The 26239-nt window shown below is 27.2% G+C and overlaps 1 protein-coding gene across 3 annotated transcripts in view; it reads right to left on the bottom strand.

Moving 5' to 3' along the window:
- slo (calcium-activated potassium channel slo) overlaps positions 1–26239 on the bottom strand; it is a 72431-nt gene that overhangs the window by 30291 nt on the left and 15901 nt on the right. For 2 of the 3 annotated variants that reach the window (XM_089229327.1, XM_089229329.1), the window contains exons 2-11: positions 18115–18176; positions 17937–18033; positions 16048–16159; positions 15738–15889; positions 15031–15198; positions 7246–7337; positions 5955–6065; positions 3907–4012; positions 2327–2479; positions 1574–1729 (exon numbers count right to left, since the gene is read on the bottom strand). In XM_089229327.1, coding sequence (XP_089085453.1) covers positions 1574–1729; positions 2327–2479; positions 3907–4012; positions 5955–6065; positions 7246–7337; positions 15031–15198; positions 15738–15889; positions 16048–16159; positions 17937–18033; positions 18115–18176 — 1209 coding nt within the window. Of the gene's footprint in view, positions 1–1573; positions 1730–2326; positions 2480–3906; positions 4013–5603; positions 5710–5954; positions 6066–7245; positions 7338–15030; positions 15199–15737; positions 15890–16047; positions 16160–17936; positions 18034–18114; positions 18177–26239 lie in introns of all 3 variants that reach the window. The other variant, XM_089229328.1, reaches the window with a different exon arrangement.

The following is a 26239-nucleotide window of genomic DNA, read 5'->3' as shown; positions in this document are numbered from 1 at the left end:
ATTTATAGAGGAATTTTTGTTGTAGTAATAATGTTAACATATAGATTATAAGTTATAACGATATAATAATATGTATATTGTTAAGCACTTGCATACAATGTTGGGTAAATTAATTTTAAAAATTCATAAAATTATATTATTCACAACCCATTAGGCACATTAAAAATATATTTTATTTAAATTACTTTTACGTTAAATAAAGTTTTTATCAGGTTTCATTACTCTAAAATGTAAGTAATTACAAAGAATTTCATCCAATTTTTTCCAATTTAAAACCCGACATGACATTTTTAACGATTTAATACTCTGGGAAATTATTAATTTTAAAACAGAAACATAAATATAACACCTAAAACTCACTCAACATACCCAATACGAGTATTATTAAATAACATGGAATATAATGCATTATAATTCATCGAAATTCTATTTTAAAAATAATTCTACTACCTGTAATGATTGAAATTGAATTACTATTTTGTTACTGAAAAATACATTTATTTTCGGAGATTATAACTTGCGAATTTAGTTACGCTACAATAATAATACCCAACACTGATTGTATAGAGTTATTACAGTATTCTGTGATTCAAGTCGAGCCCCTTTGAACGCCAATATAATATCAAATATTATTTAAATATAATATAGCAACTTTAAACGAACAGAAGTGTTTCATAAAATATCATAATATGCTGCAGATTGTAGATAAGTCTAATATTAGAGGCGCACGAAAAAAATAAAAATAAAAACACGTGGGCATAACAACAGACTTGAGATGCACAAAATCAGGTACAATTTCCGAAGGATAAAAATTTGAAAAAATAAATTTAAAAAAACAAAACAAAACAACAACAACAACAACAACAGTATCGGCTGCTGGTACAATATTTTGGACACGTTATTAAAGTCCACTTACTCAGTGGCATGCGCAAACGGCATGCCAATGAATGTCGGGCTCAGCGTTTCGGTATACATCTCCATGCCGGTACCGCGCAGATAGTCATTCTGCCACGTTTGTATAGCATCCGGTGCCACGACGCACCTCGTGTTCTGCTAACAAACATCGTCTAACACGCTTATTCACCACAACCGATAAATTGGGTTCAATTTTATTTTTTTAGTTTTAATATGATTATGTTCGTTTTTAAAATAGTTTATCACACACGCACAGAAACGTAAATTCACACGGGAGAAAAACACCAAAAGTACCTAATAGTGTCAGTGATGCAGGTATATAATTATTATGTTATTATTTTAATAATAATGGTAGGTAACTACAGAAATTCAGGTCGGGATGACGATTCATGCGTTTGAGTCCTCAGAAGTCAGAATTTAACGGATAGAAAACACATCATTTTTTTTATATTATGCATATGAATCGATAACGTGAACGGTAAACGATACACTATAATCATAATTACAACGTTTTCTTTTCCATTTGGTATTTCTTTAACTTTTTTTTTTTGTTTACGTTTAGTTTCGTCTCTCTGGATGGATGTGAGCGCGTGCGCGCGACAAGAGTTAGAGAAGTGTTTTCTAATAAGCTCAAGCGTACTGGTTTAGAATGACTCACCGTTTTGAACGACCTCATGGCAAACAAATTCGCCATCATTGTAGAAAAGCCTGGTGCTAGACAACTCTGCGCAATGAAACCGAGTTTTAACTCGGCTAAGCAGATCACGTCGTCTCCTTGTTTCCAGTCCCACGACGGAATGTTGAGTAAATACGCCTGTCGGTTAAATTAAAAAAGATTTTTGAAATGGCACACATTGACAAAACCCGATAATATGTACATCACGAAAATCACAAAGATAAATACTACCAAACCTTAATAGAACCATGAAAATATATAGCCCGAATTATATGTAAATATAGTTTACAACTTTTGTAAACCAAGATAAAAATTTTCAACCTTTTCACGAAAAAAAATCTGACTGATACATAATTTGTTACCAATACCTTATCCTATTTGCTGAAATGTTTCACATATCGCATCTACTTTCATTTGCTCGTAAGCTGAATAAGTGCTGATTTAATTTTTAGATCCATCATATATTATTATATTATTGTTGGTATATAAAATAAAATATACAAGATGTACTTAATATGTAACATCAAACTATTTTAAAGATTTATTAAAATGTTATTAGTTTATAATGATAAATGAAATTATTTGTATTTTTCCAAAATTTTGATTTAAAAAAATGTATTACCTAATTAATTTAATTAATTTCATGATCCCGTTGGATCTCAATATCAGTTTATATTTTAAATGATGCTTATAATATTCAATTCAAAATAACTTTATTTTGTGACGTATACGCACTTTGTTGTGATACTGCATGAGTTGTATAATGACCCTTATGTCGTCCGAGTAATTTTTGATAGAAATGACCCTCATTATGTTCGCAGCGTCTTCGGCGTCTGGGTCCTGGCAGTACTTGTTCGCCAACACCAAACAGGCATCAGCCTCATGGACCTGAAACGTCATTTTAAGTGTTTTACACTGATAGTATGGTTTCATGTGCATATTGTATTATATTATACAGATTAAATCAACAGCAACAACTTCGTTTGCGTATATCGAATTTAGAAATTACTTTTTGTTTAACTTATATACGTTAAACACTAAAGCTCATTTTCCAAAAAATAGTTTAATCATATGATTTAATATTATGATGAGTTCAGCTACAATTATCACACTCTCATGCACTAAATTATTTATAATATATTATAAGCACACAAATACACAAAATACATAAATACCATGCTGACAACAACGGGCAACCATGATTACGGTGAAATAATAATATGTCTACAGAACTACACAACGCGTATTATTAACATTATTAATATTATTATTTTTTTTTAATTGTATATATACCCTTGGCTACATAGGCCATTGGGCTTAAAGCGAAATTATTACTATTATTATTATCATAATAAATTTTAGAAGTAAAGAATAAGTATGATGAACTGTTTGATTTGTGAATACGATACGTTGGTAAAACATAATTTTACTAAAATATGTATGAATTAAGAGTATAATAATATTATAATATACCACGTGTGAGAGACAAATTTTACACTATTGTGTAAAGAATGCATTATTACGATATATGACCATATGTGTACAAAATATGCAGCTAACTATGCGATGATTGTATGATTATATTATAATATTATATATATTGTATAATATTATATATATATTATAATATTATATATATTGTATAATATTATATATATATTATAATATTATATATATTGTATAATATTATATATATATTATAATATTATATATATTGTATAATATTATATATATATTATAATATTATAATTCAATATTAATGAAATGTAATGATGCATTTTATATCTGGGCAGTAATAAATAATAATGTCTGATTTGTCGAGTACAGTAAGTGAGGTAGTAAAGTTCGGTCTGTGGTTGACGGTTGTCGTACATATTTTTTTTCTTCTCAATAGAATACATATAGAATACAATATATAAATGCATGCGCCGTAAAAACGAATTTTTGAAAAACATCGTACTTATAAACAAAAATAAAACGAAAACAAAAATAACATTTAAAAAAAAAACAGTCGTCGATTAGAGTTAAATATTATATAAACAGTTCGGTTCGTTTAATTATTTCGAGCCATGTAAGTATCGTAAAAATGTTCGTTTAAGTTAATAATATATGTATACATATACACTTAAAAGTTATAATATACATTGCTTATTATATATATTATACGTTTATTTAAGTATATATGTATGCATATTTAATATTATGTATATATATATTTATTTATTTAAATCACAAAAATCCATCACCAGCGTCATACCAATCCAAAAATTGCAACCGTCATTCAATTTGTGCTAAAGCCATTTGTTTGGACATACCTTTACCCTTTGCAAATCAATAGGGTTCATTATAGAACCTTGGAAGAACTCGACAGTGGTAAAATGTCGCTTGAAAAGTCCTTCCAGTTCCAGGTCAGGTGGCTTCCTACGGTTTGGAAAATACCAAAAATAACTAAATTGAAGCACAACTAATACTGACATATCTTCTATATATTGCACACTGTATCGTAATTATTTATAATATAATATCATATAAATCAAATATCAACAACATAAAATCTATAGTTCAGAAATCCGTTCAAAGTATCTAACTAGTCACTAGGTGGTAAAAATAGGTACAATAATTTAATCAATAAACGGCTATATGAACGCTAAATATGTAATAACTCTTATTATTTCTTTTTTTGTAATATTATAATAGCAGCCATAAACGGGTTCTTATGCTTCTACCAGTCTGAACCTGCACACATATATTATATTATATATATATATATATAAACTATAGGGACAGTGTATCAATTTCAGAATAATCACTCCTCCAATACTAAGCTACATCCCTCTTATGTTTTATATTTTTTATATATATTATATATAGATTTTAAACAAAAAAATCATCTACCTAGTTCAAATAATAATAATAATAATAAAAAAAAAATTAAAAAACATTACCATCGTCAAGGTCTGTTAAAGTTCCCGTCTTAAGTGTTTAGTATTTGTATTTATATATAAGTATATATATATATATATATATATGTGGATGTATATATATAAATATATAATAAATGACAGCTAAATACATGGTTCAAAGCAAAATACATTAACTCTTTACAGTTTCAACGGCTTTGTTATAGCCTATACTAATATGTAAATACGGTTTGATCAAGAGGCTTAACAAATCTAAATGACGATAATAGTTAATGTTTGGTGTAAATAAATAAAGGAATATTATTTAAAATAAAATTTATGAATAATAATATAATATACGTAACTATATAATATATGTATTTATATATTATATAGTGTACATATATAATATACGAGGCAATTTTTTAAGTAAAACACTAATTTTCTCAAGAATTACTAACATTTTTCGAAACCATTTTTATTTAAATAATTTGAAGAATGCAAAACAATATTTTTTGCTATATCTTATCATTATTAACTTTTATTTTTTACTTTTTAAATTGCTATCCCGAAACAGAATAATTTTCTGAAAATTTAAATACAAAAAAAATCAAATTCAAATTAGTAGTTAATTAGTTAGAAGTATTTTGTGTTATGAGTAAAAAAGTGGACCAACAGTTATGAGGTCACTAACACTTGGAACGTTCAAACTTTACAAAGAAAAATATTCTGATTCGCAATACGATATTAGGTATGCTACAATTAAAAGAAATACAAAACTATAAATATAACGATAAAAAGTAAGATATAATATTTTATCAAGAATTTTGTTTTGTACTTCGAATTGTGTAAAAAAAGATCCAAATCTATTAATACAGTAGTGTTAAACTTTAAGATAATCAACTCATATATAATATATTACTAATACACAATATTTTATTATAATCTATCTCTAGAACTAATAAGAATTGTTTCTATTTTGTATCAGACTACATGTAGCTGTTATAATAATAATAATAATAATAATAATATTGATCTATGTATGGAAACTGAGCACAAATCGATAAGAAAAAACGTCGACAGTAAGAATCAGGATGAGAGTGGGTATTTACCTTCACCCTCTCTAGATCTACTGCGTTCATCATTGTACCCTGAAAAAACTCGACAGTGGTGTAGTGACGTTTGAGCAGCCCCTCCAGTTCTAAATCTGGCTCTTTTCTGCAAATTACACACAACTTCGTACCTAATTTTTCGACTTAAAAGCTTTTGTATAGGTATATTATAATGAAATACGTATACATGATCATATAGTTCAGCATTAAAGATCTAAAACGAGATCTCAACAGATATATTAATTGCATCTCGTATTTTTTTTAACCATCGTTCATTATTGATTATTTATTACTTTGTCTTAATAATTATTCTAAATAAATACAATATTATATTAAACTGTTTTTTCGTACCTGTGTAAGAATACCACTTCAACGTCTACGTCTTCTCTGTCTTCATGTAAAAAATCTTTCAGAAAATGCGACACTGACTCGTAGGTAATGTGTCCGCAAACGACGATGTGCCTATTTTTATAGGAATAAAAACATATTAATGTAGGTATATATTTAAATAATTCTAAAAAAAAAATATAATATTTTTAATAAAAACTCATAAAAATAAAAATAAGATTTAAAATAAATATTGTATATGCACCGACGAGGGGCACTACGATCAAATCCTAATAAAACAGTCAGGATGAGACTACGTAATAATATTATGTATGTAAGCATAATGATTGCTCGGGTGAAGTGCATTTTTGAAAAACAGGAAATAACTAAATCAAAAAGTACGAGTTTGTTATATGTATATATAAATGTATCATGTGTTGTGTAATCGCTACGTTCCGTAGGGTTCACACAGCTTTTGAAAAAAAATTAATATTAATAATGTAGTAAATATAATGTCAAACTGCTTTAACACAGTTACATTAATTGCTAATGAAATTTCTGCCTAAAAAATATAAATAAACATATAAACAATAAAGTTATAATTAATACATTAATTTTAACTATTTTACCATCGATATAGACACTACGGATTTAAGCGTGTTTACTGAGTATGTTCAAGCTACATAATAATAATAATATAATAGTTTTTATATTACAATCAGTGATATTTACATGAATATTAATATTTTTGGTCTAATAATAGGATTCAGGCAAAATTAATATTGTTACGTGCAGTTATTTATAAAAAAACAACAAAAATTAATATACATATACATATTATATGTATACATTTTTTTCCTTCAAATTTAACCTATTCATTTGCGAATTTGTGTTATTAATGACATTTTAGCCACACAACAGTTGAATTACATTTCATTTAGCAACTCGGCACGGTAGCTAAAGTTGCATGGTAATTCGTAAACAGTGAATACATGGTATTATAATCGTACAATATTGTCATCAGGTACTATCCATGGATAATGTAAAACGATTATATATCATATTAAATATTATTAATATCATGTTGTGATGACAAGTAAAAAAATTATTTTAGAATATAGAATAAAGTGCTTTAGATTAATTGACGCTGAATATCGTAGGCCTAAAAATCCATAGAAAAATGTTGTTCGAAGCTTGAAGCTTAGTAAAAAAAAAATTAAAAATTAAAAAAATTAAGTACTTAATATTATATATATAAAGGTGTATAAATGCTAATAATAATATATATATATATGTATGGTATGTAAAATATTACCTCCTTCCACGTTCATTCTTCAGGGTTCCTCCGTATTTTGGTCTAGTTCCGATCAGGTCAATTATCTCGGGTATACAACTCGCAAAAATCGCCTAAGGAACCCCAAATCATTCAAGGACAGTGCAAAATTTCAAGAAACATACATGAGAAAATTGCGCCACGTTATAATATTATTATTAGAACGTATATTATTATCACATAAGAACCTATTCGATTTGTATTTATGTGGTGTTTGTGTGAATTTTACATTTGCCTATGCTAGTGTATATAATATTATTATGTATTTATGTGTATATTTAAAAATATTTGTTTGTATGTGAGTGTTTTCCTGTGATTTTTGACAGCATTAGTCGAGTGCACGATGACAGTTAGACGCACACTGAACGGCATGAGAACGGTTAGTCGGAAGTACTCGGGTAGGATTGTTAAAGTATCGTTCAGGATGCATCTGTTAGTAGCCAAATAAATACCGTATTTTATAATTATATTTTAATTTTTTTAATTTTTTACGAATAAGTATTTTTTTTTTTTTTTTTTGAGATCATATTGTCAGTTTTTACCGCCAATAATAATACCCTTAAATTATTGTATTTTTGAAATTAAAAAACAAAATAATAAAAAAAACGTACATTTAAAAAATAATTTTAATTAATTTTTTTTAAAGAATAAAACACCTAAAGAGAGCACACCTAAAGAAACGTGGCTTGTTAGCGATCAGCAGTAACACTTTGTTAGATATTTACGTAAAAACAACTATAATACATCGTAATTTGAAATTATTTCTATACATTTTGATATAATTTCAATAAATTCACGCTTACAAAACCTTACGAAATATTTTAGTCTTGTTAAAAAAAAGGTTACATTCCAAAAAAAATTATTCATGCTTTATTTTTATTTTTTTGTAATAGCTATTCTATCCTAGTTTTTTGGTTAGATCATGTGAGTGTATAATTATTATTGTTATTATTCATTCGGAAATCTACCAACGAGCCAATGTTTCTTGGTGTACAAACAAAATAAAATGCAAAAAACAAAATATGAAACACACAACAACTCATAATAATGCACCTGCTATTTTAACATATTGAGTTTGAAATAATAATAATAATAATAATAAAATTTAAAAAAATTAATAAAAAAAAAAATTGTGTGGCGGAAAAAACTGTTATCTCATTTTAGGCACCTTACTTTTGTTAGCGTCTTAAAAGTACGAAATAAAATATAAAAATTGAACTACCTTTATCGTTACTAGTTAAGCACCATTGCTCCTGTTTTTCTTTTAAAATCTATCTAGTTATAAAAATGTTAACTATTTATTTTTTTCATGACGAAAATAAAATATTTTAAAAATATATATCCGCGCCGAGTTGTTTAAAAACAAAATATAAACTTTCATTTTAATTTTCAAGTATCCAAAAAATTATTACAAAAATAATAATAAATAAATAAATAAATGATTAAATAAATAAAATAAATATGATTAGATATTTTCTACATTTTTTCATGGCACGTAATATTCGAAAAAAATTAGATAATAATGCTTAAAAAACAAAAATGTTATTCATGATGAAAAATAATATCCTATGACAATAATATATTGATATTATGTATATTATGTTTTTATTACCGACAAAACTAATGAAGCTATTAAGTGCGAATTCTACATGTATTGGGTTTGCAAAAAAAAAAAAAATAGAAAAAAAATAAATAATAATAATAATAATATAATAACGAATCTAACATCTAAATTTTAGATATTGTTTACTATATATATATTCTAAACTATTTTTTTTCGACTATGTTAGGGAATATTTTGTTCATGCCACCAAGATAACTGATTTGGCTACGATGGTAGATGTCGCGTGATGTTTATGTGACAATGTATTTTCACGGCCTGGCTTTACAAACTTATATTATATTTTTAGCTTGAATCTCATGTACACGTGACGATTGCACCTATGATACTATAGATCAACATCTGTTTTTACACTTGGCCCTCAGAAAATCACATTTTGTTCCGAAACGACCGTTACGGTAGTGGTGCGGCAGCAGCCGTTTCAGAAAACCCGTACCACGCGTTTTACTATAATAATACCTAGTAATGATAATTTTCATAATAGTAATACTAAGTATAATAGTTTTAGTAATAGTAATAGTAATTATAATAATAATAATGATAAAATAGTTATTGTATAATAATTATAATATTAGCGTTGTTGTATTATGCACAGACCACGGAAATAATAAACGAATTTCCACAGGTTTGAATTAATTGATCGTATATTTATTTTATATATTCTAATAAAAACTGTAATAATAGAAATCAGATAATAAAAATTCACATCGATCGATTGTTTTATTGTCGTAGCAATAGTATTATTGTTTTAATCGTTTTAAAATACATAAAACACGCTCCGAAATATTTTGCAAAGGTATAGGTACCACCATAATACTACTATTGTCAAACCGTACACCTGATAAAGGGTGCAGTTTTGGCATCGTAAATGGAAACACCCTCGGAAAGACCGAGCCCAACATTCATTGCACGATTGTCATTAAAAAAAATAAAAAAATATGAAATAAAATAAAAAAAATATTTATCCATCAGAATCGTATCGCAGAAATACTCCGTGAAAATACATTGTTTCCATTTTGCATTATACTCCAAATTTAAAAAAAATTATATACATATATATGTATGTATAAAATTACAATATATTATGTAGCGTTAAGCGAACAAAATGCAATCTAATCGATCGTGAAAGACTAAAGGAAAATATTATCCCCATCGAAGCGTATAACAAATGCGGTCCGAGTTATTTCAGAAGATTACTTTTTTTGTAAATAACAAATTAAAAAATATAAATTTATAAATATATACTATAGTATATAATATATATTTATATATTATATATAATGTATGTAATGTACGAAATACGAAAAAAAAATAATAAGTCATTGGCGATTCTTGCCTTCGCCTTTCTCGCTTGTACTCCCCACCATATCGCTTCCTGTTGCCAGCGAGCTCGGTGATTTCGGGTATCCAGCTTGCCATCACAGCCTATCACCGTTCGGTTAACAATACAATATTAACATAATATTAAAAAAAAACCCAAACAAAAAAAAAAACAAAACAAAAAAAAAACAAACAAACAAAAAAGAGAAATAATAATAATAATAATAATAATAAATGCTATATTATAATAAATCGTGTACATTTTTCTAAGATCGTGTATGAATGTATTTTATTATTTATTTATTTTTTCGTCCGTTTATCCGATTACGTCAAAAATTAAGAAATATAATACTATCATCTATTGACGTGATCGATTTATTATTATAGAATTAGTCGTATTATTGTAAGTTGTGTAACAGTCGTATAAAAGCCGTCAGTATCGACGAATCGCGTCGCCTGCGCCCGCCCCACGAAAAAGTCATTAATATCTTTTAAACGCGGTCGCGTTAAGTCTTTTGGCCCGTTCACGTCGTCAGACGATATAGAATTTCGAGACACACAGAGATAAAGGAAGAGAAAAACAGAGGCAGAAACAGAGAGACAGAGACGCTGAGAGAGAGAGATATAAAGAATAATGGATTGCCGAATAAATGAAAAAAAGATTATTTCCGACGTAACCGAAAGAACCGATTAATTATTATTATGCGTGTACATGATAAGTATCGTATCGGCTAAACGTCAGGTCTACAACTAGTATAATATGGTAAAGTATATAGCCAAATAACCATAAAACATTTAACATAAAAACGACATTGCAATCATTCATTAGTGATGCGCCGAAGACCTTTTGTCGTCGGTGTCACCCAGGCTGGTACGGCAACCGCAGTAAACTCGATGGCCCGTTTTTTATATATATATAATAGTTTAAGGGGTTAATCGCACGTTGAGTAATACAATAATATATTTAAACTATTTTCGTTGCGTACACAGACAAAAAAAAAAATATATGTTATGAATTATGATGTTATTGTTGTATAGAATATATATAATTTGATATGCCTAATTTTCAGTGTACATAAAATTGTTTTAATAGTATTAGCGTAGTTAGAATCCTATTAGTCATCTTTACTTATAGTAACCTATTTTACGTGAAAACCCATGGTTGGTACTTAGTCGATTTTAAATTACACACAAAATAATACTATGTGATATCCCAAACTTATTAAAACAATTATAATACATAGGTATCATATAAAAACAATAATAATAAAATTTAAAAAATAACGACTCCAAATAATATTATATTATACTGCTCATTGAAAGCAATAATAACAAGGTATTTTCAGTTAATACGATTTTGTCTTGGAGTTTATGATCAATAATCAAAGTCACGTTAGAAAACCTGATTCTGATGAAGTAACCTGCATAGAGTAAAAGGTCATTGATGACTATTATATTATTATATAGTTATTACATTAATAATTGCATTTAATTGTTTCTGACAATACGTTATTTACATTATAGCTGTACACTTCTAAAATCAAATCTCACCAATGATAATAATTTATTTAAAATACCCATTACAATTATATGATGATAATTTTTAAATTAGTCTACATTATATGTTATTACCTCAATGTTTTATGATATTTGTGTTTAACTATATTATGTATGTGGTTCAAATACAGGATTATGCAGCAGACAGAAATCTTATTGTGAGATAAAAATTAAAATAAAATGGCATGACCAAGAGTAAGAAAAAAATAACATAAAACAAATTACATGCAAAGAGAGGTTTCTTCATTAGGTATATTAATTGTATATTATGCAAAAAATTTGGACCAATAGAAAATAATTAAAACGTCAAAAATGTTTATGATTATAATTAAAATATCGTCATTTATTTAAGAAAAGAAAATGGAACAAGAAAAAAATGAAATAAAACCGTATTTTTTAAAAAATTTAGGTCATTAACAAATGCATGATTAAATAAAAAATAAAAATCTTACAAAAAAATCATCTAAATAGGTGGCAGACAAAATCAAAAAAAATGTTTAATATTATATTAATGCGGTTTCCATTTTACGTGTATATTGTGTATACCTCTTTCCATGTTCATGTCTGAACTCTCCACCATACTTTGATCTAGTTCCTACAAGTTCTATAATTTCTGGTATGCTACTAGCAAATATTGCCTAAATGATAATAAAAAAATAGATATAAAAAAAAATATATATATGAATTTATATGTATTATGATAATAAATTATTTTAAAATATGTAGGCATTATAATGTCTATAATATGATTAATAATGACAGTGTAATGTACAAACTCATCAAGCACACTAATATGCAATAATAAAAATATATATTGAATAATTCAATGGCCATTGTATAACAACGTCGTTATTGATATAATATAAGTTGTTATAGTAGGTATACTAATTATAATTTTATACAATAATAACTTATTCTATGTAAATATAATTAGTTAACTATTATTTATAATAATTATGCAAAACATGTATGAAAATTCTATTTAAATAGCATAATGCACACGTGTGTGTGATATATATAAACGATCACATATTATCATATTGTATTGAGAGATTTTGTGGATGAATTACAAAGAGACGTCATTGAATTATCCTAAAATATATCATTCTATGATAAAAATAATAAAATAATAGGTAATAATAAAAATATGGTCTATGTAAGTAAAATATAATATATATTTTGAAACGCCAATAACCCCGGTAGCTGAGACGTATTTGTTAAATAAAAAAAAAATATGATCAAACAAATTCTATGCATTGTAATAATAATATGTAACTTCGAAATGTTATATTATTTCGTCAACTGCAATTGTGTTCTACAATAAATGTAATCAAAAATAATTGATTCAGCGCGCCATAACCACCCTCGGAATTAAAAACGACCCCACTGATTCAAATCCAAAGCTAAACAGAACGCACAAATTTAAACGAATATTATTATATAGCCAAATAGTTTAACGATTCGTATATTATGTTCAATAAGCTGCCAAGCATTTTAGTGGTTACCTTGACATGTCAATGTTATATAATGTATTTAATATAACAACATATTATGTATATAAACAATAAAAAGCACCCAAAATATAAAAGATCCCAAGTATACAGGGTGATTCTTTTATCATTCAACACTCATTATTTAAAAAAGTATTTACTTTTTTCAAAATATTTTTTTACATAGTTTCAAGTTATTAAAAAACCAACGTTTTTATTAAAAAATTATATTTATAAATATTTTTTATCCTTATAATTTTTTAAGTTTTTTACTTTTTTTAATGACAACATAGAGTTTTAATTTCATATTCCAAAGCAGAATATTTTTCTAAGTATTTTGATTCAAAAAAATCGAATTTAGGACGAGTAGTTTATGATTTATAAGTATTTAAAGTTTAGACAAGCGGAGTAGTGGACAAACATTTTGCGGGGTAACCCCGTACCACTCCACTCCGCTTGTCTAAACTTTAAATACTTATAACTCATAAACTACTCGTCCTAAATTCGATTTTTATGAATCAAAATACTTAGAAAAATATTCTGCTTTGGAATATGAAATTAAAACTCTATGTTGTCATTAAAAAAAGTAAAAAACTTAAAAAATTATAAGGATAAAAAATATTTATAAATATAATTTTTTAATAAAAACGTTGGTTTTTTAATAACTTGAAACTATGTAAAATAATATTTTCAAAAACATTAATAATTTTTGAAATAATGAGTGTTCAATGATAAAAGAATCACCCGGTATATATATATATAAACAAAGCAAAATTAAGTCAATTAATAAATCAAAATACATAAACATATTATTACGTAAACTATGATTTAATTTTATTCTATTGATTTGCATTATGAGCTATAATAACTATAGTGGATATTTGTATAGTGAAATTATTTATAAAAGTAATAATAATAAAATTGTGTATGACCTTTTACTCCAATTTTTCTTTCATAGGCGATTACCTTACAAGTGGTTCGGGTTAAACTGGAGCTTTTATAGATGCTCATACTTAGTAATTCTAATGTGTGTGTGAAAAAAAAATTAACAGCTAGCTTTTTAGAGCTTTAAAAAAAAATAGTAATGATAAATCTAACTAAAAAATACGTGTATTATAGCGTTTTACCTGCTGAAAGCTTCTGCCACACAAAGATTATTCATTTATTCTTATTTTAATAAATAAATGTTTTAGTACAAATAAATATTATATAATTCTGTATTTAGCGCTAAGTAAAAATAAAATATTTATAATGTATTATTTATTGTGCGTAAAAATTCTATTACATCAATTTGGTGATTTTTATAAAATTAAATGCATCCATTAATCTGTTGTATTTTTATTATTATTATTATTATTATTATTATTATTATTATTATCTATGCTAATTCCAATATTATTTAAGCAAACTTAGATGAACGGCACTCTTGCACCGCGAATACTTATAATAAGTGACAACGGTTGGTAGTATTATAGTTGTCTTTTTTTTAAATTATTGTTGTTTATTTTTTTTAGCACATTTTATTTAATTATAACGTATATTTTATACTATTTTTTGCAAATATTACGACATTATCGTCCCCGATTGTGTAGTTAAGTCATGATTTAACCAAAGAATAACGACCTAAATATATATATTATACGTCCCTAGATTCACGTGGCACGTGACATTATATTTTACGTGATTCTATATTACAATTATGTAACACTTAATGTAAACAAGAGGCAAAATATAAGAAATTAAAATATAATGTAATTAAAAAAGAAACATAACACTTACGAGGCCGACGAGTAGAAAAAATACTAGAAAAGTTCTGCCCAAAATAGTCTGACAAAACACATCTCCGTATCCGACCGTAGACATGGTGACAATCAAAAAGTACACACAAGTCCAGTATGATAACCGTTGCTGGTTTTGGAACTCAAATGGATCTCCCGAGTTTTCCAGCTAAAATATTCCAAACACCATTGTCGGTTTAAATACATATTTTGTGCCCAAAGTCGTATCTAAGAACGTATTTGATAAAGGTACGAGTCCAAATATCATGCATTTTTCCAATTTATAGTGTTGTAATCTAAGTATAGTTTATGAGGTAAACCCACAATTTTCATAGATAAAATTCACATAAATTGGTCAATTTAGATTGGTAAATATTTTAAATTAAAAAAATGAATATACACACCACATGTTATTATTGTGCTATTCCAATTATTTTACTTCGTTCAAAACGTTATTTTTTTATGTGGGCGTAATAAATATAGTATGAAAAAAATTGGCAATGATAATACTATATAATGTCTAAACATCACAACACTCTTCTAAGATACGACCTTTATTCGACGTTTATTTCAGAGGAAATTGTAACGTCAGACAATAGATAGACAATTTTGTTGTAGCTTTCCCAGTGACTTTTATGGGATGATTAATTATTATTTTCACAATCAGAAAAAATACAATTAAATTCAGTTTTAGTAGGTAGTACTTACGAGATGGATGATTCCGGCGGCGGTCAACCACACGGATATAAAAATAGACACGAGTTGAGCAAGTCGAATTGAACTCGACGTTTTTAGAATGTTTAAATATTGCAAAATATCAGGCACTGTCATTAGGCGCAGAGCTCGGAGGAACCTTAGACCTAGAAAAAAACGATAAAACCTAGTGTATTTCGAAGGTTAGAACGATAATATTAAACGATACATCTTTGTGATCTAACAGAACAATAATATAGTTGATAAACATTACATTTTTATGTTTTGTTATTATCGTTTTCCTTAAACATCTAATTACACTTACCGATCCAAGTTCGACCCAAGTAAATCGAGAGAAACGACGGTGGAATCGTGAAGTAGTCTACAAACGAGTACATTTCTAACATAAACCATAACTTATCACTGGCGGCTATAAACTATAAGCAAAATTAAAAACATTTTAAAAATCCAAAGATAAATATTATTGAAATTATGGAAATATAATTACGGTGATAATACGCATAAATTAATAATTTATAGTAAAACTGACATTCTATTATGTAAAATATTAAAATATTAATTAAGTATTTAATAACTTTAGGATGCTGGGTAGTGTGTATTGTGATGCATTTCACTTTTTCAGCCTGAAAAAATATTTATTAAGTTGAATTTACTGTGAACTTTTACTATCGCTATTTACTAGTCAATAATAAGTTAGAAAATGTTGAAAATTGTACTCTAGTATGAAAATATTCATCGCAAGAATATTATTATACAATTTCTAAACTCTCATCAGCATTTCATATTATTTAAATTTGTACTCATTTAAATAATTTCTTATTATACAATGCATAAATAACGAATTATATTCAAAACATTATACAATTTTTATTACAATCATTAAAGCAACAGGAAATTGCATTGTAATATTTTTTAGTTTCGTTCACAATAATATCAATTTGATTTTCTTTTTCTCATTTTCACATTTATGTATGTACATTTTTCAATAATTGTAGAACGTTGACTATAAAAAAAATTACATCTCCTATTCGTAAATGCGTTATCTTAGTATACTTTATGATACTGTAATCACACAATATTATGACTACATTTAATATTTTTTTTTTAATATTTGCAGAGAACAAGTTATCTCCTAATAATAAAAGTACCAACTAAGGAGCCCATCGTGACTACCAGATTCTGAGGAACATTTTATAGGCAACATAATAATAAGCATTCTGTTGTCCACCGCGTCATTGTATTAGTCATGAATTATCATTAGTGTGAATTAGGTATGCGTTCGGGTCATAGAGTAATATTACTCTATGATTCGGGTGAAGTAAACGTATAAGGTATGATTCTACACAATTGTACCCATTATAAAAAATAAACATGTCAACTTACTATTCTATGTCGAATAAAGCAAAATGGTAACTAATTCATATTAACGAACGAAATCAAAATATTCCAATGGTACATGACAATCCTTAGCGTCTACGATGGTTCTTAAAATGAAAACATTTGAATTTTCCATACTAGTTTTTACAATTTACAAGAAAGGAGTTAAGCCCAATTTTAAAATTATTAAAGAGAAACTTGTTTACGGAGGTAAGACAAAAACTTAGCGTCACGCTGAGTTATTTTTCTAAGAAAAATATAACATGGAAGAGAAAATAAATAAATTATTTTCCTTTTTATTTTCAAATGTAGTTGTACACTTGAATTACCGATAGAAAGCATTGTAGGTATATAAGAAATTATTAACTACTTTTATACATTTACACTATGCCGAAAAAGACATGCTGTCCCATATTTGCCGTCTCTCATTATATAGTGGTATATAACATAGAGGGAATTTAGAGGTATGTATATATTATTATATTTATATATTTTATTTCACTTCAAAATAAACATCCTATTCTATAGGTTGAATGACTGAAAAAATATCACTTTATTCGCGCTTACCTAAAACACGCTATTTTTCAACTGATAAATGACAATTCAAAGGAAGAAAAAGAATTTTGCGCACATCGTGTAAATTTTATGGATAATTTTAATATTTTTCAGAATTAAAATTGAAATAGTCGTTATTTTGTTCAGTTATTGGAAATTAGAATGAGTGGTTTTCACTAAAAAATAAATATGCTAGTTCGCGAGACACTCCTTGGAGAAATATACAATCATTTAGCATTAATTAAGAACAAAAATACTTACTCTTATAAAATAGTAAACCATAAAAAAAATATTGAACGCTAAATCTACTTGTTGAGTAACATTGTGACTCCACTTTTGGCATCGTTCAACCTCCTCGCTGGAAAAAAACCCGTTATTTAAATGAATGGTTCTTTGGACACTGATGTAAGTGTGTTACAATTTGTGTTATTTAACTTACTTGGAGGCGTCGATAAAATATATAATTAGAGATGCTATACTTAAAATGAACACAAGCACCACCTGAAAAAGAAAAAATTTACGATATATTAATAAAAAGTCTGTTTCTACGAAATAATTATACATTTCTACTGCTGGCCTGTATATGTCACTCGAGTTTCAATCTCGTTTTATTTAATTGGATTACCCAAATGGGTGTTTTATCAGTAAACATAATATAATAATATTAAATTAATTAAAATTGGAATACATAGTGAAAAATTTGTGAAAACTTCGTTACATAATATGTAAATTACTTCGATCCAATTTCCGGCAACGAATTGGCGATCCGATTAGAAGTCGGAGGAGAATTTGAAACCGTGTATTTAATATAATTTTGTTACTAGTTTCACGTAGTAATTTCCTAAATCATTACAATAATAGTGATGATCTCCGCCTGATTTTGGGAATTTACGACGTGTTGGGTTGTGCCGTTAATATAGTATACAAGTGCATTAAATTTCGATGGCTGACAATGGTGTTTAATAAACCGTGACTAATTCTATCATCGAATTTATATAATAATGCAGTTTAACAAACTAAAATTTGCACGTAATGTGATAATGACGAGCCGTTCAAATTTTCTAATTTTCCCAAAAACAAACACAATGACAGACGATTAGTTATTTTCTATTCATCCACACTATTGTGCGCGACAGGTGAAATTCGTTGATTCGTTTTCAAGCTCAGTGAGTTATCCAAGAACATTTCGTCCCGCCATGCGGACAAGTAACTGTTAAACGTAATCGCTAAATAATTTTGTAACATACGACGGTATGGTCACCGTCATCGTCCATCATGATGCCGCATGTTTTATATTTGTCGTCGTGTTTTTTGGTGTCGTCTGTGACAAGAAAATATTGAAAGGCACGTTATAGACAAACGACATCTGGCCGGAAAAACTAATGAACAAACAAGCATTTTAACGTGCATTCAGCCGGTTAAGAACTATATGCAATACACATCTAATTCCAGGGGATGACGCATCATCGCTGCAAAACACGCCTCGTCGTCGGCCCGTAAATATTAAAATAATTTGGGCACTGGACGGAAATCTGATTTTTTATACATCAACAGCCACGAGTTCGCAGTATTGGGAGTATATCAATATCAAATGGTCTTAAACGTTTCATGAAATCAAATAATTTATAAAAACACTGTACCTATATTATAAAGAATATGTACATTTTGCGAAAGTGTGTTGTATAATAGGTATAATATTATATTAAAGTGTATTCAAAATCATAAAATATACTGTGAAAAAAAACTTACTCTATATTTAATTTCTACAATAAGTCAATAATCAATAGACATTATTAATATATTTGAAAAAAGACCATAAAAATCAAATTTATATTATATACAATGTAAAATCTGTATAGTTATTATTATGTACCTATGTAACAACGCCTAAGTAGGTATATGAAGAATATCCAAAATATCTGTCACTAAATTCAAATTTTTTTTACAGATTTTGCGATCATTTCCGAACAGAATAATTATCGTCTATCGTTTATGGATATATTACATATCTACCTATAATAGTTATCTACGTATACCAGCTCTGTGAATGAGTAGATTGGTATAAATAGTCAAAACAGCTGTATTTAAATATGTTGCAGTAAACTCACGATACTCGTGAATGCCACCGAAACGTAACATTTTAATAAATTATAGAAAATTTCATAAACGAAATGAAAAAACGAATTTAATAGCCTTATTTTTTCATACTATCGTGCACAGTGACAAATAATATTATTATACTGTCTGAATTGGAACAACGATTTATTTTCTTCTCATAATTTACAATTTCCTTTTAAATATATACATATATCTGAATGTGGCTATATAATGCATATTAAATATAATATAGACGATAAAACACATAGGTACCTAATACATAATAATGTACATACTGCAAAGTTCAAGGTAAGCTCGTATATGTAAGTTTACTATGATTTAAATTCACCTTCCTCTCACCATCATCGTCGTTATGTAATATACCAACTGCTGACGAAATTACATGCACATTTTTTTTTCTGATTTACAGCATGAAACTGCTACCTCGCGACCACGTGGTAACCGTAATATTTCGTTCTGAGAAAAAAAACTAACGAATAAAAAAAAAAAAACGTTTCGGGTACGAGTTATATTTATACAACTACTGCCGAGTTGTCTACCCCACTCCCCCGTTCTACCCTTTCGTGAGCTACGCAGTAATTTCCGGAGACACAACACTACTGCTGCAATAACCTAATGACTAAACCACTATACATTTATTATCTTTACATACGTTTTTTTCTTCTTTTTGATAATGACACGTATTATATATTATAAATAAAAATATTCTTTGATGATTCGGCTCGTGCGTTTATTTGTTTTATTTAATTTAGATTTTTTTTTTAGGACCAACCGACGGCTGTCCTAGAGGGCCAAATAGACGCGTTTTTCGCCAAGTCGATATTGTATCGCTGCCAAACTCGTATAGCCTAATAGAAATTGATTATTTTCAGTCCCCCTCTCGAGCATCTCTCACCGCTCCACTCGTCCACAGTGACCACGATATTTTAACCTCTTAATTTATTTACAGACTGTGGTATTACTAAAAAAAAAAAAAAATACCATTCGACCATTCGACCCCCAATGGTTGGATGCAATAATAATTGACGTCACTGATCGTTTCTGTATTTTTGTTGTATTATTATTCTTTTATTAAGAGTAGTCACTACTCCAATAGGTATTGCATGCACTGACCAATCAAAATTTTAACAACGAGCAATTAAAGTAATATATATTTATCAAAAACACACACAATTTTTTAACTTTAATATACCCGCATAAATTTCTATTATAATAATGAACAATCCAATGTTTCTAATCTATCCTGAATTATTGCTACAGTAAATTTAAAACAAACAATTTTGTAATACATATTTGTTTAAGTGACTGATTAAATAGAATAAACAAATTGCATTATACCTATATCGCGTACGTTTAGGTATATATTGTAGTATGCGATTAATGCAATATATATAAGTGTACAATATTATTCAATACATTTTATATAGATATGTAAATACCATATAATAATAATAGTTTAGGTACTTACAAAGGATCTTACAAATAATTAGTATATATATTTGGTTTTATAATATTAATAGTAGTAAATATTATTTTATTATTGTAAATATCGACAACTTAAATAAATAGACAAATATTAGTTAGATTTTGATTAAAATTGAATAAATTATAATTATTAGTTTAACCGCAAAAGCTATTAGGTACTCAAAATGCAACAACGACTTTATTATTGTGATTGGGTAAAAAATGTATTAAAGTAATTTTTTTTAAATCTAATAATATTTTTCTAAAACGCTTTTATAAACAATTATAATGTACCTATTCTTTTAATATTTTTTAAATTTATAAAAATATATTAAGTACTAATTTATCATCAGTATAATATAGGTACATAAATTATTATATGAAACTTTGAAATTTTAAATAAATGTAATAATGTAATAATATGTATACTTATTAAAAATATAAAATACGCATAGTATATCCGATACCTACATCTTTTTTTTTTATTAATTTCATTAGGTACATTAAATTCACTATCATCATTTTCATACCATTGACTAAACGATGACTAAGGTCACTAATTATTAAATTATAACTTATAAATATAAAAATAAAACATAGTATACGTTTAATGATTAAAAGCCTAATTAGAAATATGTAAAAGAAGACATTATTAAAATTAAAAATAGAACGAGTATGCTTCATTTAACGTATTCGTGAAAAAAAACAAAAATAGGTACATAAATACTGTTTTATAATATTAAAAAATGTTAGCTGTATATATTAGGATATGCACCAAGCATGTATTTTATAATTCAAGTACGTATCTATTTAGATCAACTAATCATTTTTATTTAGCACAGATAATGAACTAAAAACACTAGCATTGATGCAGATAATAATGTTATAATAGACCAAATAAACATAACTTAAATAAACAAAATTTAAAAACATATTTACTTTAAACAATAAATATGCATGATCATTATTATTTTAAGTTCTAATATTATGTTTTTCGTGCAAACATCGAAAACTATAGAAAAACTATATACCTTATATTATATAATAATAAAATAACACTTGCATGTATAATATATGATAACATATTATCTACACATTCGATGCAATTCAAATAGAAAGAATTTTAACGCAATAGTCTTTCTTGTCTCTATGGTGACTAATTGTCGATATAATATAATATACGGTCATAAATTCATAATAACAGAGTATTTCAACCACAATATATTTTAAATATTCTTGTAATTTGCTTATTAATTTGAAAATTCGTTAATTCATCATCAATAATTTTAATACGTATATACATATATATAGCAAATAACAGTGATTACAGGAAGGAAGGGAACTCATTATTTTAATTATTATTCGCTCATTCAAACCGAACATGTTAGCAAAATGGGTTAGAGTTGTTAGTAAAATATAGCGAAGCAAATTTTCATTCATATAATTCGTTTTTTATGTTTGATCATTTATTTTTCAATGCATTGTAAAAAGATTTATAAAAGAAACAGTCAACCGTTTGTCACGTTTTAACTCGCTTCGGTTGATAAAAGTCTCTCGGGAATCGCGTTTTGGAGTAAGTCATTTAGTCGCTGGGGAGGTCACTTTAGAGATATGAGTTTTTGCCTTTTTAAGCCCTAAAGTGATTAATCATAGTGTACTAAAAATGATTATAAACGGACCTCCGTTCATCATAAGTTCGACTGTAAATTTAACCTATTTCGAACTTTTTGCGATCTCTCGAAAAGCGATGTTAAAACAATCACATAATAAAAGTAAAGTTTTATCTTTTATTTAATCTATTTAATCTACTGTTATACTACTGAGATAATACACATGCAGGAATGTTTTTATAGTGCATAAATTATAATAATTTATCCTAAATTCTGTTAAATGGAAAAATTGACACAAAAATCGTTGCATATAAAAGGCACAGAATTCAAAACGATGTAGTTTACATTTACTACAAAGTATCTTATAACAATTAAATCAAGTAGAGAGCAGTTATATAGGAATTGTTATTAAAACTTTTGTAATTGTAACGATAATAAACTTAATTATAGGTACAGACAATAATAATTATTATACATCATTCTACGTCATGCGTATTAAATAATAAACTGAATTAATATTTATGAAAATAATTGTTTGAATAGGTATATACACTCCTACGTACATTGTGCGATTTTATATTTATTGTGTTATCTTTTTGAGGTATGGCAACTGATTAATTTTATAGCCAATTATGACTTCAAATAATACTTAATAATTGAAATAAAGGAAATATTACCATAATATTCAACTGTAAATTATAATTACTGACACTAAATTAGATGATTTAATATTTACCAAGTTGTAGAAGAAATAAAGCGGTATATAACAGATAGTAATACTCTAAAAAGGACATCAGTCATATGACATAATACATACATTCATTTATTTCATGTTTTATTTAAATCTATTCAATATAAACATTACCCATATCATATTAAAAATTCCTCGAAATAACATACAACACGGCAGATGTATATTTTGTAATGTTGAGACGATTTTATTTGAAAAATGTAATAATCCGAATTCGTGAATGGCATGATATACAAATCCAATAAATCCATTCACTTTTAAAATAATATTACGTGATATTAAAGTCAAGTAGAAACCAAAAAAAAACTAACTATCACTTACAACCATATTAGGTGCTGTTTGTTAGTTTTTTTTTATAAAAGCCACCCAAGAAGAAAAATGTATGGGTATGTTTATGATGCATAATACATTATAATATAAAATCTTAACTATTTCTATCAGATAAGTAGAGCGTAGAAGAGGTCTAAAAGTGCTAGCATGACACAGTAATACACACACTCAGACCATATATATATATACGTATGTGCATCGTAAATATTTTATTTTTTATTCATAAAAAAGTTAAGATCACGAAAAGTATAACGAAAATCAACACAACAACGTATAAAGAACAAAATAAGAGATAATATCATTAACAGAAAAGCGTTGTCACGGCAACTTTGCCAAAAATTTGCCAGCGGTGCATCATGGTTGTATGCACGACACTAAAATATGGGCATAGCCGTTTTCGACCAAAAACGTACGCTTCCCTTTTCGGCCGATTCACTTTTCGACCAAATTTAAAAAAGACTGATTCCCTTTTCGGCCAAAACAAAAAATTATATAATATATGTAAAAAAAATAAAAATAATTGCTGCTACATAATATAGTTTTTTATAAGTTGCATAAAATGTCGTAAAATAACAATAGTCGTAAAAATACAATTCGCGACAAAATTATTTACAAAACGATATTAATTTTACACACATACTAAAAATTATTCCTATTATTTCATTTATTTAAATTTTGAATGTTTTTCAAATCGAATTCAAATTTATTGGTACTATTCAGTACCAACTTATACTTTTAATAATTTGTTAAAATTACATAATTATATAATTGCCATAATTTTACAAAAAATTTTGTTTTTGGTCGTAAAGGGAATCGAACTTTTTTAAATTTGGTCGAAAAGGGAAGGGTACGTTTTTGGTCGAAAACGGTTTCACCCTAAAATATCAGTACACGGTCCGTTGTCAGCCATAGCCTTTCACGGTCGTTATGGAATTAAAACCGTACGATAACATAATAATTTTATTATTATTATTAATGAAATCATCCAGTTTCAGACGAACAGTTGGTACCTACGCGAAAAATGTTTAAAATTATATTAATAAAAAGCTCCACAAGTACCTCTACGTATAAAAAAAAACATTAAAACTCGAACGAGATGAAAACACATCGCGATAAATGCATTATAAATAACCCGCGAGTAGGAGGTAGCAGCCCCGTAACTGATCGTGATAAAAAAAATAACGGATTAAGGTTGGCGTGCAATACCTGATCGTGTGTACATCGGAAACAAAAATAAAACAGTTAACCCGACTCGCGCAGGTTGATAAATTCAGCCTCTTCGGCGGCGGGTACAATATCAACCGCGTCCGATGAGATTATTACAACAATACGATACACGATATTATTTTAGTACGTTTCGCTAAAAGTTTTTATCGATAAGGTATCCGAAAGTTTTTAATAATAATGGTACATCAAGTGTAGTCGCACACACAGTTTTAGATAATGGTTATACCTATTCTATGATTATATCGTCACACCAAGTTTTCGCAGACGAAAACAATTGGTATACCGCAAATATCCGTGATCGAACAAAACGATTATGACATGTTTTACGAAATGTTTGCAATATCGTCGATATATTGTTAGTCGTTTCAAGGAAGTGCATAAATATAATATAGTGACATAGTGTTCACTGGGAAATGCATCTCGGGCGCAAACAAGAACAATGTCGTTCTCACTTTTCTCACGTTCTCATTTCGGGTATTCCGTTTGCAAAAATCAATATAGGTAATAATGTAGATTTTCCTGGTGTGTTTTTTTTTTTAGCAGTGTTTGATTTTTGATTTTCCCAGTGTTTTTTTTTTTATTATTGAACTGGTGAGGTAGTTATCGATATATTTCGATCTTTCTGGTCCGTAATTAGGATGTAGGACAATTCACCGTGGCTATTTCGACGTGGCCCTTTCGCCGTGAGGACATTTAGCCGGGGCCATTTCGACATGGTCTATAAATATTTTTGTCATTATAATAATAATAAATTGCTAAAAAATAATAATACATTTATAATATATATTTCGTCATATTCAAAATTAATAACAATGGTAAAAATTTATAAGAATAATACATTTTTTATAATTTATTTCGTCATAATAATATTAAGGTAAACAGTAATCATGGTAGTGAGATATTATTATATGCTATGCTTTTTAAATATGAAATGTAGTCTCTACTATCATATTGTTTTACTATTTTCAAAATACGTTTATCTAGATCGGCAAATTTTTTTAATTTTTTAGGTGGACTTTTTCCTGCAGTTAACTGAGAATAAAAATAATCATGGCCAGATTGAA

Source organism: Diuraphis noxia, unplaced genomic scaffold (genome assembly GCF_037042655.1).
Source record: "Diuraphis noxia isolate RWA-SAM2 unplaced genomic scaffold, SU_Dnox_SAM2 contig0005, whole genome shotgun sequence".
In the NCBI taxonomy this organism is placed as follows: Eukaryota; Metazoa; Arthropoda; class Insecta; order Hemiptera; family Aphididae; genus Diuraphis; species Diuraphis noxia.
This window is presented reverse-complemented; position numbering and strand designations above follow the sequence as displayed.